Below are 21,040 nucleotides of genomic sequence, written 5' to 3' on the forward strand. Positions count from 1 at the left end.
AGGTTTCTTAACTACCCTATACCTACGAGGCAACTTTCAGGGATCAGTGGACATGTACCACCAGATCCCTCTGCTCCTCCACACTACCAAGTATCCTGCCATTTACTTTCTACTCTGCCTTGGAGTTTGTCCTTCCAAAATGTACCACCTCACACTTCTCCGGGTTGAACTCCATCTGCCACTTCTGCAACCTATCAATGTCTCTCTGCAAACTTCAACAATCCTCTACACTATCCACAACACCACCAACCTTTGTGTCGTCTGCAAACTTGCCAACCCACCCTTCTACCCCTACGTCCAGGTTGTTAATAAAAATCACGAAAAGTAGAGGTCCCAGAGCCGAGCCTTGTGGGACACCACTAGTCACAACCCTCCAATCCAAATGTACTTCCTCCACCACAACCCTCTGCTTTCTGCAGGCAAGACAATTCTGAATCCACCTGGCCAAACTTCCCTGGATCCCATGCCTTCTGACTTTCTGAATAAGCCTACCATGGGGAACCTTGTCAAATGCCTTACTAAAATCCATATAGATCACATCTACTGCACTACCCTCATCTATATGCCTGGTCACCTCCTCAAAGAACTCTATCAGGCTTGTTAGACGTGATCTGCCCTTCACAAAACCATGCTGATCGTCCCTGATCAGACCATGATTCTCTAAATGCCCATAGATCCTATCTCTAAAAATCTTTTCCAACAGCTTTCCCACCACAGACGTAAGGCTCACTGGTCTACAATTACCCGGACTATCCCTACTACCTTATTTGAACAAGGGGACAACATTCGCCTCCCTCCAATCCTCCGGTACCATTCCCGTGGACAACAAGGACATAAAGATCCTAGCCAGAGGCTCAGCAATCTCTTCCCTCGCCTCGTGGAGCAACCTGGGGAATATTCCGCCCGGCCCCGGGGACTTATCCGTCCTAATGTATTTTATTTTTCAATCTTTTTATTAATTTCGAAGTATAGAAACAAAACATAGCAATAATACAAATAGTAGGAGAAATATTGTTACACTTAGGAAAAGTAATTGTAAAATCAAATAGTGTAAGTTAACAAAGCTCCCAATCATGTAGAACTGACAACGGATAATACAAATCAAAAAAAAAACTGGAAAAAAAATCATGAAGAAGAAAAAAAAAACAAACCCCATCCCCAAAGAAAAACAGAATTAATCGACTAAACTAAAAGACTTGGGCAAAACTAACAACTTAAAAATGGAAAAGAAGAAAACCTCAGTGCCGACGACTCCATTCCCCTCCAACAACAGTACAGAGAGATAAAACAAGTTTGGAAATGATCAAATTACATCAAGTGAAAATGCTGAATGAATGGCCTCCAAGTTCTTTCAAACTTAATGGAAGGGTCATAAACTGCACTTCTAATTTTCTCCAAATTCAAACACACCATAGTTTGTGAAAACCAATGAAATACCTTAGGAGGGTTAATCTCTTTCCAATTCAACAAAATGGACCTTCTAGCCATTAAAGTAAGAAATGCAATCATCCCTCGTGATGAAGAGGTTAAATTATTTAAATCTATCATTGGTAGTCCAAAGATAGCAGTAATTGGATGAGGTTGTAAGTCTATGTTTAGGACCGTTGAAATAATATCAAAAATATCTTTCCAATATTTCTCCAACAAGGGACATGACCAAAACATGTGGGTTAAAGAAGCTATCTCGGAATGACATCCATCACATATTGGATTAATATAAGAGTAATAATGAGATAGTTTATCTTTGGACATGTGAGCCCTGTGCACTACTTTAAACTGTATCAACACATGTTTAGCACACACAGAGGATGAATTCACCAACTGAAGAATTTTTTCCCATTTTTCAGTCGGTATAATAATCTCAAGTTCTCTTTCCCAGTCAGCTTTAATTTTATTAGAAACATCAGGACATAAATTCATAATTATATTATATATAATTGCTACTACACTTTTCTGAGAGAGATTTAAATCTAAGATTTTTTCCAAAATGTCCATTGGATATGGGTGTGGAAAATTAGGGAAAACAGTAATTAAAAATTTTCTAATCTGTAAATATCTAAAAAAGTGAGATCTGGGTAAATTATATTTATTAGAGAGTTGATCAAAAGACATAAAACAATTATCCAAAAATAAATCACGAAAAGATATTATACCTTTGGTTTTCCAATCAAAGTAAGCTTGATCCATTGTGGAAGGTTGAAAAAGAAAATTTGATATAATGGGACTTGCTAGAATAAATTGATTAAACCCAAAAAATCTTCAGAATTGAAACCATATATGTAAAGTATGCTTAACTATTGGGTTATTCATTTGTTTATATAATTTAAAAGTAAAAGGAAGTGAAGTTCCTAAAACCGAACCCAAGGAAAACCCTTGTAATGAATTAGATTCAAGATTTACCCAATGAGGGTTTAAAGATACGTCCAAATCTCGTAACCAAAATTTTAAATATCGAATATTAATTGCCCAGTAATAAAATCTAAAATTCGGGAGGGTGAGCCCCCCCTCCTTTTTAGATTTCTGTAGATACCTTTTACCTAACCTAGGATTTTTATTCTGCCAAATATATGAGGAAATTTTTGAATCTACGTTATCAAAAAAAGATTTTGGGATGAAAATTGGAACCGATTGGAATATATACAAAAATTTGGGCAAAATGATCATCTTAATAGCATTAATCCGATCAATCAAAGACAAAGAGATTGGCGACCATTTGGTAAATAAAAGTTTAATCTGATCAATTAAAGGTAAAAAAATTAGCTTTAAGTAAATCTTTATATTTTTTCGTAATTGTTATCCCTAAATATATAAATGAATCAGTAACCAATTTAAATGGTAAACGTCCATAAGTAGGTACATGCTTATTTAAAGGGAATAATTTACTCTTATTAAGATTCAATTTGTAACCAGAGAAGTTACTAAATTGAGCTAACAGATCTAAGATAGCAGGAATTGATTTCTCCGGGTTAGAGATGTATAACAACAAATCATCTGCATATAATGATAATTTATGTATTTCGTTTCCACGGGTAATACCAACAATATTTGGCGAGTCACAAATAGCAATTGCTAAAGGTTCAAGAGCAATATTGAATAGTAAAGGACTAAGAGGGCAACCTTGCCTACTGCCATGAAAAAGACGAAAAAAAATCTATAATTATTTGTATAAACCGAGGCTACCGGGGAGTAATATAACAGTTTAATCCAAGATATAAATGTCAAATTAAAATTAAATTTCTCAAGAACATTAAATAAATAAGGCCATTCAACTCTGTCAAAGGCTTTCTCAGCATCTAATGAGATAATACATTCTGGGGTAGTAAATGAGGGGGTGTAAACAATATTCATTAACCTCCTAATATTAAAGGATGAATAGCGATTTTTAATAAATCCGGTTTGATCCATAGAAATAATTTGAGGTAACACCTTCTCCAATCTAGTTGCAAGAATTTTTGAAAAAATTTTAGAGTCTACATTCACAAGAGATATCGGTCTGTATGATGAACAATCAGTAGGATCTTTATTCTTTTTAAGAATTAAGGAAATAGATGTCCTAATGTATTTTAATAACTCCAACACCTCCTCTCCCTTAATATCAACATGCTCCAGAACATCAACCTCACTCATATTGTCCTCACCGTTATCAAGTTCCCTCTCATTGGTGAATACCGAAGAGAAGTATTCATTGAGGACCTCACTCACTTCCACAGCCTCCAGGCACATCTTCCCATCTTTATCTCTAATCAGTCCTACCTTCACTCCTGTCATTCTGTACTGTCAAAATTTCACTTTTGAAGGCCTCCCATTTACCAAGCGTACCTTTGCCAATCCACACTTGCCAGATCCTTTTTGATATCATCAAAATTGGCCTTTCCCCAATTTAGAAAATCTATCCTCAAAATCTGCCTATCTTTTTCCATATTTACTTTGAAACTAATGGCATTATGATCATGAGATGAAAGGTGCTCCCCTACACAAACTTCTGTCACCTGCCCTGTTTCATTCACTCATACGAGATCAAATATCACACTGTCTCTCCCTGAAACTTCTATGTACTAATTAAGGAAACTTTCCTGAATACATTTTCATCTACTACAACAACCTTATGTTTCTTGTAATAGTCTGCAATCTCTTTCCAATTTGTTCTTCTAAATCCTGCAGACTGTTGGGTGGTCTATAAATATTGCCCCATTAACATGGCTATACCTTTCTTATTCCTCAGTTCCACCCATAAAAATCACACAAGTGCTCCAATCTGTCCTGACTGAGCACTGCTGTGACATTTTCTCTGACTGATAACGCCACCCCTCCGCTTTTACTTGCTCTCGTTCTGTCATGTCCAAAACAACTGAACCCCGGAAAATTAAGCTGCCAGTCCTGAGCTTATTTGCTTTTCCTACAATATTTCTTGCATTGAAATATATGCAGCTCAGAATATTAGTTGCACCATGCTCAACCTTTTGATTCCTGACTTTGTCTGAGGTCATATCAACATCTGGCACTAATCTGGCCTGACCAGCTGGTTGCCATCTCCCTGCAACTCTAGTTTAACCACCCCCCCACCCCCATGCAGTACCAGCAAACCTTCCCCAGCAGGATATTAGTCCCCCTCCAGTTCAGGTGCAAACCACCTCTTCTGTACTGGTCCCACCTTTGCTGGAAGAGAGCCTGATGATCCAAAAATCTGATGCCCTTTTTCCTATACCAACTCCTTAGTCACGTGGTTAACTGTATGATCTTCCCATTTCTGGCTCTACTAGTACGAGGAAAAGCTATGTACAAAGTACCTGCAAACATTAGTATTGAAGTAGTAAATAAACTACTTCAAAAAAAGAGGGACTCACATTAAAGTGCAGATTATAAAGATCACTGAAATTTTATATAGAAATTTACATACAGAAAGAGGATGTAAAAAGGGGTCGTAGCTCCATTTTGATTCTGATACTTTTGGCTTGGCTACAATTAAATCAGTAACTTTACATTAACAATGAAACATTAATATTTACATTATTAGATTAAATAATACAAATGTCAGCTAAGTATAGCATACAACAGGATAGTTATTTTAGATAAAGCAATGAAAATGAAATGCAGGTTTAAGATAGCACTGTGAAACAGCGATGCTTTACTGGTAGCTCACAAGACTACTTTTATTAAATTATACTTTCTCTGGAAAACAATCACTGCAATCAATAACCTGTAATTTCCTTTTTGGAGTTGAGCTTTTGAACCGCCTGTACGACCTGGCGGTTTTTGCTGTGTGAACTAAAGTCTCAAAGGTGTAGGCAGTATAGCGTGTACGGGCTGAATCAAGGCAGCAGGGCCTCAAGGAACGAGCCGAGATTTGGCTGACTTGAGTGCCAGGCCAGATTAGAAAGGTCAGGTACGGGCCAAATTGAGGCAACAGGGTTCAAGCCTGAGAGCCTGTCAAAGCAGCTGGGCCTGGGTCCGAGAGAGAGAAACGAATCAAGGCTTAACTGACTTGAGCACCAGACCAGATTGAAAAGTTCACAGTGTTGGGGCTGGAGGTGAGGGATAGGCCAGTGTTCAACTTGCTGCTTGGCAAGGTTTATTCGTTTCTGCGCTGAACTGAGGCTGTGGGCTGCAACTAACGGGCTCCTGGACTGGCTGCAGTTGACCAGCTTTGTGGCAATGAACTCAAGTTCTGAATGTTATTTGCTACTTTTTATTGTTTGAAGGATTTGTTCTTTTGTTTTGCACATTGGATGTTTAGCACTCTTTTTAATGGGTTCTATTGGGTTTCTGTGATTTTTTGATGCCTGCTTGAAGATGAATCTCAAGGTTGTATAACGTATACAGTACATACTTGGATAATAAATGTACTTTGAACTTTTGAAAACAAACATGCTACCCTAGTCTATAACGAGAACACTACCACAGAATTGCAAGTAGGATGGGGCTCGCAACAGTCAACTGCACTACCGAAAATCAATTAAAGAACATCTATTTAAAGAGCAAGGGAAATGGAACTAAATGAAAGAACCCACAGCAATTTTAGTCAATCAAATCAGGGTATTTCCACTAGATATGTAAATGTGTAGAGGAAAGCTGCTAACAAACTAAGTGTTTCATTACGCAAATATGAGGAAATCTGCAGATGCTGGAATTTCAAGCAACACACATAAAAGACCCTTAGGGTCTCGGCCCGAAACGTCGACTGTACCTCTTCCTACAGATGCTGCCTGGCCTGCTGCATTCACCAGCAACTTTTAAATGTTTCATTACCCTCACTTTTAGAAATGCAGTCACAAGGTTTGACTGAAGTTATACAATTATGCCCATTCTGAATGGGAGTAACATTATCAAATAATGTAATCTCAAGTAACTACATCTTTTCTTGCACAACGTAATTGTAGATTTGACCTTTACAGAAACCACTTTAACACAAAAAACTGATCATATCACATGCTAATTTACAGTGCCTTCCAAATCAAGGGTAATTGGCTATCATTACACAATAAAAACAAATGATACAGCCACGGTGTTTACTTAGTGGCAGCATCATGAATTAGGTTAGTAACTTTCACTACACCTCACAACCATCTCAAATACAACATCGAGGAACTTGGAACTAACCATAAATTGCAGAATAATTTTTGCTAACACTGAAAGTTAACTGCAATAACTACTTTCTCTAACAAATAAAAGCATTCACTAATGTATGGGTAACTCCTGTACCCAAGATAGAAATGGACACGCAAACTTAGGAACAAGTTTGCACGCAAGCTTCGTGCAAAGCAAAAAACTGCAGTGAAACCTGCCAATTTTTAAAATGCTAATAAGGATAGTCTAGTTAGTGCAAAACCTCTCAAGCAAGTTTATACACCAGTTAGCTGAGTTACAAAAACAAGCTCCAATCAATGCTACAAGTTCAGATTTCTGTGCCTTGAAATTCTATGAACCCCATTTAGGATGGGGGCAAGCTGAAAGCAACTGACATGCTCAGGCAAGGGGAAATCAGGAGGAGGACAGAAATGCAGATATGGGAATCGGATGGGAAATGGAAGGACACTAAGAAATAAAAGCAGGGTTTAAGAGACAGACACAGAATGTGGGATCCTGAAGGCAGGCCAAAGATCGGGGGTTTTTGTTGGGGAAGGGGTGAAAGGTATGGGGAAGAGTACCACAAGGATTTATGCAAATTTCTCACATACTTTCAGACCTTCAGGACATATTGGCATGGTGAGAGCAAGATCTAGTTGTCCCAAGAATTGCCCCATGATGGGCAACACTGTATAGCTTGGTCCAACTATTCATGCAGTGCTGCTTTTGAAGAACGGCAATCTTGCTTGCCCTTAGAAATTGCATCCGGGTCAACAAGACCATTCATAATAGGAGGTTTCCAGTCTAATTTCACTGCTGGTGTGATTTCACCCACAATTAATTTTCAATCACACGACCAAAAACTAAAATCCAAAACTATCCAATCCAAATTTCTCAGCATGAAACTCCTCTTGTGGTGCCACTGGCAATTTTTTTTTGCACTTACAGGGGGAAGAGCTGGGAAGAACAAAAATAGCTAGATGGCCTGGGATAAGTATTCTTCAACTATCAAGTTTGCCATGCTCTAACCACAAACAGGCACCATGGCTTCACGCTGTCCTCAAAAGATTGAGCTCTCAAATTTAGCCATCAATTTAAACTGATCTGCTAAATTGTAGATTGGGACCAAAACACAAAACTAGTTTGTCATTAAAACCCCAATCAAGTCACAAATATCAGAGAAGAGAATATGGTACCTTTTGTTTATTCATGATGTACTATGAAGTGCCCTGCTGAACCACTGCTCAAATACATAAAGGCGCAAAAAAAAGTAGCTTGCTAGCATCTTTCATATATTTCAAAACCTTTGACATATTCAAGGCTTCAAAATGCCTTGGCATCAAGAGAACATTTCACCTAGAGTAGTCAACACCTGGGTAGAAAAAGAAAACTGGCTGCTACGCAGTTAAAAACAATTCTGGAACACTTTCAGACGATGCACCTGTTTGAGTCACTGGAAAGTATTTAAAAAAAGCAAGGTTGTACAAGAATGCTGGCAGAACCTGATTACAATGGTAGGGAAAGACCAAACATTTGGGCCATTCTACTCTTAGAGGTGTATATTATGAAAGGCACAGATAGTGGGTAGCCAGCGACTTTTCCCCCAGGATGCCAATGACCAATGCCAGAGGACATCCATTTAAAGGGAGTGGAGAAAAGTTTAGAGGAGGCGTTAGAGAGTGGTAGGTGCCGGGAATAACCTGCGTAGGTGGTGGTAGAGGCTTAAACAATAAGGATATTTAAGAGATTCTTGGATAGGCACATGGATGGAAGAAAAATTGAGGGTTAGAAGCATGTAGGAGGAAAGGTTTAGATTGATCACAAGATGGTTTATATAGGTCAGCACAACATAGTGAGCCAAAGGGCATGTACTGTGTTATATTGTACTACTGTATGTTCTATGTACTTCGAAGAGACACAAGAGGTCCTTAAATGATGAGTGGTTGGACAGGCTAGATTGGACAGCACCTAAAATAAGAGGCCATCAATACATGCCCAGTAAGGAAATGAAACAAAATTCTCCTTGGATGCCAAGAATGTGCAGCTCACTGAAATATTAAATAGCTAGGCTAAATAACACAAGTGGTTCACATGAAATGCATAAAATGGTATAGACAACATTTTCGAGCTTTGCATTTGGTGCAACTCCACTACCAGATTGGTAGTATACATAACTCTACATACAGCTATTCGGGTAACTGAAATTTACGCTTTGAGAATTCACAAATCACCACTCAAAAAACGTGCAATAGGAAATAAAATTCACTCACAGAATGTGTGTGTATGTGGGGGGGGGGGAAGAGAGAAGAAACAAAACTTATTTTCAACTCACTTCTATTAACACATGCAGATGATGCCACTTAGTTATGGAAAACAGTGATGCAGACCTTTGCTTAGGAACGTAAACCCCTGTACTACAGATGAGGGTGGCTCACCAACATGCAGTCTCAGTGGTGAATGAATGCATACTTCTCACAACAATCATATTCCTGACCTCAGCTATTTTATGGTGGGATTATGTTATGTGACGCTGGCTTTCAGTGGCTCCCTAATGAAAGAATATCACCAAGCACTTGTCACTTCACAGACAGATGTGGACTTATTTGCCCTCGGTACAATTAAAAATCCATTGATTTCAGCAAAACTAACTTGAAAATGAGGCAACACACACACGCAATACTGGAAATCAGGCATTCACACAAGGAAAACACAAAATAAGAATGAGAACACTCAACTGCACTATACACAATGAATCATCAATAGTTGAGCTTTACTTACACCAGTGGCATACTGACACTTTGTTACATTATATAAAGAATCAACAGAAGAGGGAAAAAGTGAAAACTGCAACATTCTTTCCAAAATTTTTGTAGAAATTACAATATCAGAATATCAAAAAAAACAAAACACTTGCTCTTAACTGGTCAGTGTTTTGCTCTCAAGGAGTCTATTCATCCAATTCCACCAGCAACAATTGTCTGTTACCTTCACACTTTTATAATGAAGTGTAGTAATCCTCAACAAGCTCTCATAAAGGCGGTTTCTCCAGACTTTCCTATTGAATAATTTAGAAGCACTTTTCAAAAAAAAATGATGGTGTCTACTTCTTGCCTACAACCATTGACAATTTTGAAGATGGATTCTTAAGTTTCTTCTTAAGCCTTCCCTTGAAAGGAAAAGGTACCAGCCTGTATAGTTCAGCTGGAAGTAATACATGCATCAGCCCAACAATATTACACATTCCTGAAAGTGAACTTAGTCTGCACAGTGACACACATGGTTTTCCTCTCCATACCAAAATCTGACATATCACAATATTTTGTTGTGCAACTAATCTTGCCACATTGACTTTTCATATACATATCACCAGTCAACTGCTTTGGAAATAAACAGCTGCAATTTTTTTTTTCCCAGATGTGGTGTCTGTAGTTTGCATACACCCAAACACAAATTTAATTTTGCTTCCTCAAATGAAACAGCAAGGCTCTTTTGGGTTTCATTTTGTGACTGCCTGTTTGGAGATGAATCTCAAGGTTGTATAATGTACACATACTTTGACAACAAATGTACTTTGAACTTGAAGTATTCTGCTGATGCCACCCGCATTCAAGCAGGTATCTTAGAAAATATGTGTCAGTCTTGCCAGTCTATGAAATGGAATGTGAAAATAACACCAGTTATTGTGGAATGCAAGTTGCAAGACATTTAGATACAGTACTTCAAAGACAGATTTTGAAATCATTCTGAAATATGCATCCTCAATGAAATTATAAATCTCTAAAGATTACTAGTATATTACTTAAATATTTGCAACCCAAAAAATGAATTGCACGTGCGTGTATGTTTTAGAAACACTGTACAGTAGTTCCATCTGCAAGTGAGGCCAAAAAGTTCTACTTTAGTCTCATCTGACCACAAGCCCTTCTTCCACATTTTTAAAGTATCTTCCAAGTAATGCTTTGCAAAGTCTTTACAGGCAAGGATATGCTTAATTTTTAGTGGTACATGTGGCGTAAATCTCATACTGCACATCAGCTGGGTAAGAGCATACCTACTGTAAATCATCATGCTATGGGGATGCTTTTCAGCAGCAGCGAATGGAAATTTGGTCAGGATTGATGGGAAGATGAATGCTGCTAAGTACAGAAAGATTCTGGATTAAAAATAACCTGTTCATCTTTCAGCAGGACAATGACCTAAAGCACACTGCCAGAACCACCATATGATATTGATGTACCTGAGTGGCTCAGTCAGAGTCCTGACCAAAGATCTCTGGCAAGACCTCAAGATTGCTAGCCATTGCCGCTCCCCAACTGATCTGGCACAGCTTCAGCAATTTTTCGAGGAATGAACAAATCTTGTTCCATCACATTGTACAAAGCTAATAGAGATTCATTCAAAAAGACTACTGGTTGTAATAGCTGCGAGAGGTGGTTTAACTAAGTACTAAGCAAGGGGAGATGAATAATTTTTGAGCTGCTGACATTTCACTGAGTTTTTAAGTTTTACATGCTTTATAATTTTCCCTGTGTTTTGCACTCTACTGTGGGGGCAGGGAGAGAAAGAGCATGTGATTTGCAAACAAAAATTCAGTTAAGTTGATCAAAATCCCTCATTTATGTGAACAAAGGGTTGGGAGCTGAATACTTTTTCAAGGCACTGTAATTCTAAGTAAAATCACCTCCAAATTCCTAGACTTGGGACTCAGCACCTCGCTTTGCAATTGGATCCTTCACTTCCTGACCAGACTACAACCAGTAAGGATAGGTAGCAATACTTGCTGTCGCAATTATTCTCAACATTGATGCCCAAGACTGGGTCCTCGACTCTCTACTTTATTCGCTATACACTCATAAATGCATGGCCAGATTCTGCTCTAACTCCATCTACAACAGGGGTTCCCAAACTTCTTTCTGCAATGGACCAATACTGTTAAGCAAGACGTCCATGGACCCCAGGTTGGGAATCCCTGATCTACAAGCTCACAGATGCCACCACTGTAGTGGGTCGGATGTCAAAAAATGATGAGTCAGAGTACAGGAAGGAGATCGCGAGCCTAATTGCATGGTGTTACAACAACCTTTGCGTCAATGGCAGCAAACAAAACAGCTGCACAGGGGGCATTGAGAGCTTCAAGTTTCTAGGAGTGAATGTCACCGACAGCCTGCCCTGGTTCCACCATGCAGAAAGTGCACCAACTTCCTTAGAAGGTTAAAGAAATTCACCATGTCCCTTTTGACCCTCACCGCCTAGATGCATCATACCTTGGCATGGAGACTGCTCTGCCTTAGACTGCAAGAAACTTTAGAGTTGTAAACACGGCTCATCACATCATAGAAATCAGCCTCCCCTCTATGGAATGCCAGCATAATCAAAGACCCCACTCATCCCATACATTCTCTTCTACCCCCTCCCATCTGGGTGAAGATGCACAAGCCTGAAAGCAACACATTACCAGTCTTAAAGACAGCTTCTATTTCTCTGTTATAAAACTATTGACCAATCCCCTATGACAACATGGACTCAACCTCAGTCTGCGTCATTATGTCCTGTGTTAGCTCATTACAGAAAAGGTTATGATCAAGGATCAGAGTTTTCTTTTGCAGTCCTGAACTCGAACAGATTAGCTCAATATTTTTAAACTGACAAACATCAGTAACTAAAAACTGAGGCAGTATTGAAAGAAAAAACATGGGAAATAGAACAAGGAAAAACTCCAGAATTTTTGTAGAGTGCCAGAAGTCAGTGAGAGATTTCTGAGCCTGTACCATTTATATCAAATATTGCGGTTCATGATAGAACAAAAAGTTTTGCATTTCAGTCTTGGATCTGCGTAATCTACAAAACAAGGAAGCTCATTGAGTCAGAGTAAGGTGCATTGACAGGAATTTAGCAGTGACTGGATAATCTGAATTTTCCTTTGATTTTAGAAAGTAGTATTAAGTAAAAACAGAAAATGACAAGAAATACACAGCAGGAGCAGGTGAGTAAACATCCATGGTAAGAGAACCAGGTAAAATGCCCGTCGTTAAGACTGAGGAAGAAAGAAAACAAGTTGGCTTCTAACGGACAATGGTGTCACTTTATTTGGACTATCAATGAGCAAAATGAGATGTTGGTTAAAGGATTAACTGCTATCAAGCCTGTAGAATAGTGTTGATATGGTCTTGAAGACCAATACTCAAGTACAGTACTGAGGGAATGTGACATAAAAAAATGGCTTTCAAATGAGGCATTAAAATGGCACCCTTGTGTACACTTCGAAGGATGTAAAAGATAGTTTAGCACTCTGAGGGGAATTCTCCCAGCACTTCGGCTAGGGCTATGATGGCACATTAGACAGATTTTGTCATTGACGTCTGCCTTCTCTGGGATATGAGAAGTAATCCACACTTTCCATAGACTCCTTGTGGATTTTGATTGTCAGTGTTGTGTTCTTGCGATCGGACAATTTCTCACAATATGATAAGTGATTCACTTCAAAAAGGACTCACTGCTTGCAATGTGTTTTGGATATAGAAAAATCATCAAATGAAAGTCTTTCTTTTGCTCTCCCTCTTTGTTTGCCCTCTCCATCTTCATTACAATGAAAGTTGTCAAGAAGTCATATTAGGGGTAAAAAGAATAAATCCAGTTTATAAATTCAAGTAAATATATTCCCATTGTTGTGGGGCTATTTCTATTCAATCAAGCCAGCATGAGGCTACAAAATATCCCCAAAATAGTATCCAGATTTTAATTAAATCAGACCCCGTGACTTTTGTTTTTAAATAAAGATAGCGCAACAAAATTGAAGTTCACTCCCCATTAATATGTACAATTATAAACTCACTCCACTGAAAATGAAGAAATTGCATAAATAAATATGGCATGTTATAACTAAAGCCTCAATAAATGACTAAGTCTCTACTGAACATCTCATGGTATACAAATATCATTACTGTCATGGGTCCTTAAGTTTCTGAATTAACAATTTCTCAGACTCCAGAATTCAACCTATGTAGCTGTTACAAAAGTGAATATTTATTCATTTTGTTGCAAATTAATTTTGATTTTTAAATGAAAAGATCACTGGTGTACTTAGTGATATTTTCATTTAAAAATGACAAAACTAATTAATCCCATCCAGAAAATGCAGTAACCAGTTCTACTCTGTACAAATGATGCAAAGTTATAACACTCTGAATAAGGTTGCACGTCAGCCACCTCAAAGCGAGTCACTTAATATTCATAGCAAGTTCCACAGATAAAACTTTGCAAGCTATTATTCTGAGTCAGTATACTTTGTGAGGTGCAAGCAATTTGCAGGCACCCTGAATTCCATCACAAGTCATCTACAGAAAAGGTTCTTTAATACTTTGAAGCATTGTTACCAAAATTTTAAGGAACAATTAATTAGCAAAGAAAAAAAAATCAAGTGGGACAAAAATCAAATCAAGCCCAAAAGGTTCAATGTACACCACCAATAAAATTTTCAATGTTCAAAATATAATTAAGGCATTATTCAAAGTTCAAAGTAAATTTATCAAAGTACATATATGTCACCAGATTCTATCCTGAGATTCATCTTCTTGTGGCATTCACAGTAATTACAAAGAAACACAGCCGAATCACAAGACAACAAATTGTACAGATACAAAAAAGAAAAAAAGCAAAATAATAATAATAATATTGAGAACATGAGCTGTAGAGTCCTTGAAAATTGGTCCGTAGGTTGTGGAATCAGTTCAGTGTTGGGGCGAGTGAAGTTATCCATTCTGGCTCAGGAGCCTCATGGCTGAGGAGTAATAACTAAACATTGTCGTGTGAGTCCTGAGGCTCCTATACTTCCTTCCTGATGCCAGCAGTGAGAAGATAGCATGGCCTGGACGAGGCAGATCCTTCAGGATAGATGCTGCTTTCCTGTAACAGTGGTCCTTATAGATGTGCTCAATGATGAGAAGGGCTTTACCTGTGATGGACTGGGCCATATCTGCTACTTTTTGTAGGCTTTTTCCATTCATGGGCATTGGTGTTTCCATATCAGGCCATGACGCAACCAGTCATTATATTCTCCACTGTGCATCTATAGAAGTTTATCAAAGTTTTGGATGATAGGCCAAATCTTCACAAACTTTGAAGAATTAGTCAGCCAAGTATTAACTGAATGTGTACCTATTGTAAAACTTTCCAAAATTTGTCACTGCAGCAGGGCTACAAATGAAAGCCAAAGATCAAAATTGGGTGGAAGGTGGCGCTGTACAAGATATTTCCTTCTGTCTGTTAGATTTTACTTCAGAACCCAATTTGCGTGTTTCAACACCTTCCCTTGTAGCATCCACAGAACAAGGAATTGATCCAATTCCCCAGAGTATTTGTTAATTACATTTGTATTGCACTGGATTACAAATAAATCAAATCTGAAGACACTTACTGCTTCATCCACCTTCCCAATCCTCCAATTATTTTTACCACTTGCTTAAAACAGAAACATCATCTTCTAAGTGCAACCAATTCAAATGCATTTAGCCTTTAATGAAAGACAGTGGGTTCAAATGCCAATACAGAAATGTTGAGAACATAATTTAAGAACTGGCACTCCAGTGCAGCACTTTGTGAATCAGGCAAAGTCAAGAGGTGCTGACTACAAATGGAAAGTTACTTAATCACAGGTCAGGAAAGGGAATGATGTGCATTATTCCCAGCAGAGGGAGCACTGTACTTTTGCACTGTACAGGTCATATATAACCTGTACACAAAGAACAGCAGAGGTATTCTGGTTGACGCTCTGGTTGCTACAAGTTTCACTTTAAAAAGCATTTATATTTCAACACAGAGTAGTTGGTATCTGGAATGAGCTGCTAGTGGAGATCAGAATCAGGTTTATTATCACTGACATAAAGTATGTTGTGAAATTTGTTGTTTTGTGGCAGTAGTGCAGAGTAGTACATAAAAAAATTATACATTACGATAAGGAATATAAAAAAAAAGCAGTACAAAAGAGCAAAATAGTGAGGTAGTGCTCATGGGTTCAAGGGCTGTTCTGAAATCTGATGGTGCTGTTCCCAAAATGTTGAGTGTGTGCCTTCAACTCCTGTACCTCCTCCCCCATGGTTGTAATGGGCATAGGGCATGAGAGATGGTGGAAGCAGAAACAACATTTGACAGGCAGCTGGATAAGTACTTGAATAAGACATGGAGGGCTATAGAATTAATCATGATAGCCTGTACAGACACAGCAGGTCAAAGGGGCTGTTTCTATGCTGTAGAACTATGACTAATGACTTTTTGTGCCCTTTCCCCCAACTTACTTGCTCATTACTACAATTTTACCACTGCTTAACAACACAGGACTTTGCACACTTTGAAAGTCATCAACCTTTATAATTACACCTGCAGCATCAGAGAGAATTTAGCTTTTTCTTGACATGCTGAGACAAAATACTCATCTCTCCTGGGAGGAAATTATAGCATTCCTTTTCACAACCTGCAATCAAGCTCATTACATATAAGGAAATAACACAAGCATCCCTTTACAGGGTGGATAGGAACAGACAAAGTAAGATCAGGGACAAGGAGAAAGTGCCAGAAAGATGCAAAGCATAAATCAGAGATGGGAGAGATAAATGATATTTGAAGGTAGCAAGATGGTACAGTGGGAAATACCAGTACAAGAAATTTGGATGGCAGGGCAAGATCATTGATGGATGTGGCAACATTAGAATTGGTGGAGGAAAGATTATAACATTAGAACAGGAGATCAAAAAAGAAGTAGGAAGGGTGAAGACCATGAGCAAAAGGAGAACAAAATAAGGTTGTGCTTTTATTTCCCAAATGTTGAAAATCCAGGATTAGGAGAGGAAGACTATTAAACTACAAGGATAGGCATAGATTTTCGTATGGATAATGTCATCCAAGCTGGAAGACTCTATTGTAGCATCTACAGCACAGCAACAATATATCTATCAAACTAAGGCACACCATCTATCTTGCATAGGTTTTAAAATCTATATGTCAGTCTCAATCATTTACTTCCTCCATCACAGGACACACTCTGGTGCTTAACTCATGTGGCCAGTTTTTATTTGTGAACATATATGGCCACTTATGCTATCTGACAATGTCACAAATAACTCGCTACATTAAATGACGTCTTTTGTATTATGTAGACAATATATCAATTTCAAATTATCGTTCTAATTGTTATACTGAATTGCAACAGTCAAGGACTTGGTCTCAAATTTTCACGCATGGTGTTACATCAAGTAAGGTAGAAATAACAGATGCCATACTATCAATTCACTTGCTGCATAAAACAAGTAAAACGGAGTCACAAGATATTGCCACACGTTCCGGCAAAATCATCATCAGTCTATACAAAGTAAATATAAAATAACTCCTTATGTCTTTAGCTACAACTTCTGTTGTTCCACTGGCAACATTAAAAGTACACACTCAAATTATCAGAACCCGAAACACCAAAATAAAACTATAGAGGGAAACGGCTCAACGTGCATCCTATTTAGAACTTAGAATACGTTAATCAGAACTCTCCAATAGGAACAAAGAATTTACATCATAAATAAATAAAAATAAATATTTGGCTTTCTGTAGCAATTTTGTAACCTCAACGGATCAAAATGATTTAAGCGGCAACTGTACTATTGCAACGCGCATTTATACTTTAATTCAGTTTAAGTGTTTGTTACCATATGTTTCCCTCGTCTTGTAACAAAGGTAACAAAGGCTACGTTTTCAAGCATTCATCTTGAACTTCTCAATAGCCACAGTCTATTTGGCATCTTCGCTAATACAAAGAAATACACACTGCAGCAAAAGAAGTTTTAGAAGAATAATTGGCTTTACGATGGAATATCAGCCTCATAATTCCATGGAAACTCTTTGGATTCTATGAATATTACCGGAACTTGTATTTCACCTCAGCTCATCCTTATTAATCCAAATTAAAACGCACTATACAACACAATACGCGCACAAGACGAAAAACTACATTAATAGCCATTCACGAAAAACAGTAGAATTACACCCACACCTTTTGCTAAAATACATATATTTCAGTGGCACACCATCACTACCTGCCAGTGGCGGCTGCGTGACAGGAACTAACACAAAGCTTTCCTTCGATCAGTCCTTGATAAAGTGAGCTGGTGAATGGAAGTATAGCATTTGAAAGGTTAAGTGACCACAACATTTCGAGCACCTCAGGCGCTGTGTGAACGAGTCGAGATTTGATTACACTCAAAGGCAACGGTGCCCAATCGCAACAGAAAGCCCCTGTGACAACACTGACGAACTCACCTGCCCCTTAATGATGGGATCCGAGAGGATCTCGATACCGTATTTCATCTCATTAAGCTCTTCAATGTTGAGGAAGGCTGAGATAAATAAAAACTGCATTGAACATACGATGACAACCGGGAACCTCCTTGTTATGGCCGCCATCTTGAAATAGCGCGGAGGCGTGCGATATCTCATCCTAACTTTATCAGACTGGATCCTGCCTCCCTTTGTGTACTATTGGTCAACAAGAGCCAATCATGCCGTGACGCGCCGCCACACCGAATGGAAGTCTTTAACTCTCACGTTACTCAGATGGTACAGCACTGTGCATTGGATTTGGCAGACAACCTAACCTGATAATACAAGTTCCACCACGCTGATTGATCGGAGGGGTTGTCATGTTCTGAAAGATGATTGGGTAATAATTCTGTCACTCATGATACAGCCCTTGCTGTTATAACGGGTCCAGTATTATGGTGGGCCTAAGACCTCCCTCTGCCTCGTCTCATTGGATAGTGAACGGAAGATTTGCCACTTTTCCCACAATGATTGGTTCACTAGAATGCCAATCGTGGTGATAACAATGTTGACTTTCGTAGATCATGTTACACAGCTGCAATGATGGCTCAAGCACATTTTCTTCAGAAAAGTACGTGTCGAAAACATTTAGTTCTATTAATAGGGTTTTAAGTCGCCGAATAATCTGTAAAGGACTTCGCTGGACATTTTTTTCTTCTGATATACGATGCTAATATTCAAAATTGCATCTAAAAGTATGTTGTTTTTATTCGTGACCTATTTATACTGGCAAACCTGCCATAGAAAATGTATTGTCCGTCACAGAAACCCCTTTATTTAAAGTTATAGGCAATCAAAATTGGGGTGGGGGAACGTTCAGCCTATCGCATCTGTGTCAACTCTTTGGTAGCACTTAATATTACTCCACAGATCTTTCTTTGTTTGCCTGCAAATTGTTCCCCTTCAGGTTTTTCTTTGAATATTCCTATTGAATCTACATCTACTACCCTAGCACCCTTCTAGGGTGCGATTCTGTTATGGGGAAATGCAGAATAGTGTAGGGTATAAACCATGCAAGCATGGAAACTTTAGGATAGGATACACACTAGAAATGCTCATTCACGAGGAAATCTGCAGATGCTAGAAATTCAAGCAACACACACAAAAAATGCTGGTGAACGCAGCAGGCCAGGCAGCATCTCTAGGAAGAGGTGGACTGTACATCTTCCTATAGATGCTGCCTGGCCTGCTGCGTTCACCAGCATTTTTTATGAGAACTGCTCATTGCTCTGTTCTGGACTTGTTCCCACGCATCAGTAGACTTGACTGTGGAAGATGCTAGGAGGTGGCAGTATTGGTTGGGTAAGGGATGGATGATTAAAAAAAAAGCTCTTCTGCTGGTTTCTGTTCAGGGACATTTGTCCCACTCCTATCAGAGAGGAGACTACATAGCATCCATGCCAGGACCACCAGATTCAAAAACAATTACTTTTCCCAAGCAGTCAGGCTGATCACTCCCTCCACCCACTAACCCACTCCTCCACACCCTTAACCACCACTACTTTGTCATTTCCTGTCAGTCATCTTATTTATGGACTTTCCTGTGTCTAGTGATACTTTATGGGCACACAATCAATCTATGTCTATAAGCTATCTTACATGTTTATTTTCACTGTGTTTTTTATTATTATTATTCTGTTTCTTTTTGTACTGCATCAGATCTGGAGTAACAATTATTTTGTTCCCCTTTACACTTGTCTGGTGAGGAGGGTGTGAGGACACCCAGCAGGACTAAATAAAAACAAGACCTGACAAAGGGCGGATGAGCTCCTTGTGAGGCAACGGCCATCTTCCGTGGAAGAGATTAAAGCCTCACCACGTATCTACAAATTGTATGCAATGCACCTAGTTAGAAGAGATATGATGAACTTGGGCACTGCACCGTGTGCCTGGACCTGCCCAACGCCTCTGCCCAAGGAAGGGCTGAGCTTGAAGAAACGGACGTGGCTGGAGGCCAACACGGCCTCGGGCTCAAGTTCGGCAGGGACAGCAGCGGGTTCCAAGGTGGCCAGCGAGAACAAATTGGAGGAGACGCTGTACTCGGTGATGTTGCAAGATCGAAGAAGATGGAGATGCATAGCCACCAACCCCAGATTCGGGACGGCACCCACTGACTGACTGACTGACACTTGTGTATTGGAAATGGTATTAAAGAGTCTTGAGTTCTGAAGATAAGGATGTGTGCTGGATACCTTCAGGGTGAATGTTTCTGCTAATTCCTCATCCAATTTTCATTCCGACAAAGTACCTGGTCTATGTGGGCAATACAGCATGCTGGTGGGCAATGCAGCATACTGGTCCACAAATACAAATAAGGTAATGACGTGTATGGGGTTGAGTGGGATCCAGGATCAGCCTTTGAGAATGGCGGAGCGGACTCAAAGGGCTGAATGTCCTAATTTTACTCCTATGTCTTATGGTTCCTTTCTCCTCCCCCACCGATTCCATCTCTCCATCACCCACACACTCTTCCCACTGGGTCACTTCCCCCACCCACTCCATCTGTCCGTCACCCACACACCCCACCCACTGGATCCCCTCCCCCACCCACTCCATCTGTCCATCACCCACACACCCCTCCCACTGGGTCCCCTCCCCCACCCACTCCATCTGCCATCACCCACACACCCCTCCCACTGGGTCCCCTCCCCCCACCCACTCCATCTGTCCGTCATCCACACACACCTCCCACTGGGTCCCCTCCCCCACCCACTCCATCTGTCCGTCACCCACACACCCCTCCCACTGGGTCCCCTCCCCCACCCACTCCATCTGTCCATCACCCACACACCCCTCCCACTGGGTCCCCTCCCCCACCCACTCCATCTGTCCGTCACCATCACACTCCTCCCACTGGGTCCCCTCCAGCTTCCAATCACCCACCTCACCTGGATCCACCTATCACCGACCAGTGTGACCCCTTCACCTCTTTCTACTATCTCCCACTACTCTTTCAGTTCGGGTAACCCAAAACATTGACCATCCATTTCCCTCCACAGATGCTTCCCAACTTATTGAGTTCCTCCAGCAGTTTTGCTTTTGCTCCAGAAATTTTCCATGGGTTGTAATAGTACTCTTTAAAACCACCCACACCCCTCATGAGTAAATAGCCATGACC

At 39.6% G+C, this 21,040-nt stretch overlaps 1 protein-coding gene across 2 annotated transcripts in view; it reads right to left on the reverse strand.

Moving 5' to 3' along the window:
* os9 (OS9 endoplasmic reticulum lectin) overlaps window positions 1-18,025 on the reverse strand; it is a 75,535-nt gene extending 57,510 nt beyond the window's left edge. The window contains exon 1 of one of the 2 annotated variants that reach the window (XM_063037308.1): window positions 17,863-18,025. In XM_063037308.1, coding sequence (XP_062893378.1) covers window positions 17,863-18,006 — 144 coding nt within the window. In that variant the 5' untranslated portion in view covers window positions 18,007-18,025. The remainder of the gene's footprint in view (window positions 1-17,862) is intronic. The other variant, XM_063037307.1, reaches the window with a different exon arrangement.
* Window positions 18,026-21,040: the final 3,015 nt, after the last annotated feature.

This window comes from Mobula hypostoma, chromosome X1 (genome assembly GCF_963921235.1).
Source record: "Mobula hypostoma chromosome X1, sMobHyp1.1, whole genome shotgun sequence".
In the NCBI taxonomy this organism is placed as follows: domain Eukaryota; kingdom Metazoa; phylum Chordata; class Chondrichthyes; order Myliobatiformes; family Myliobatidae; genus Mobula; species Mobula hypostoma.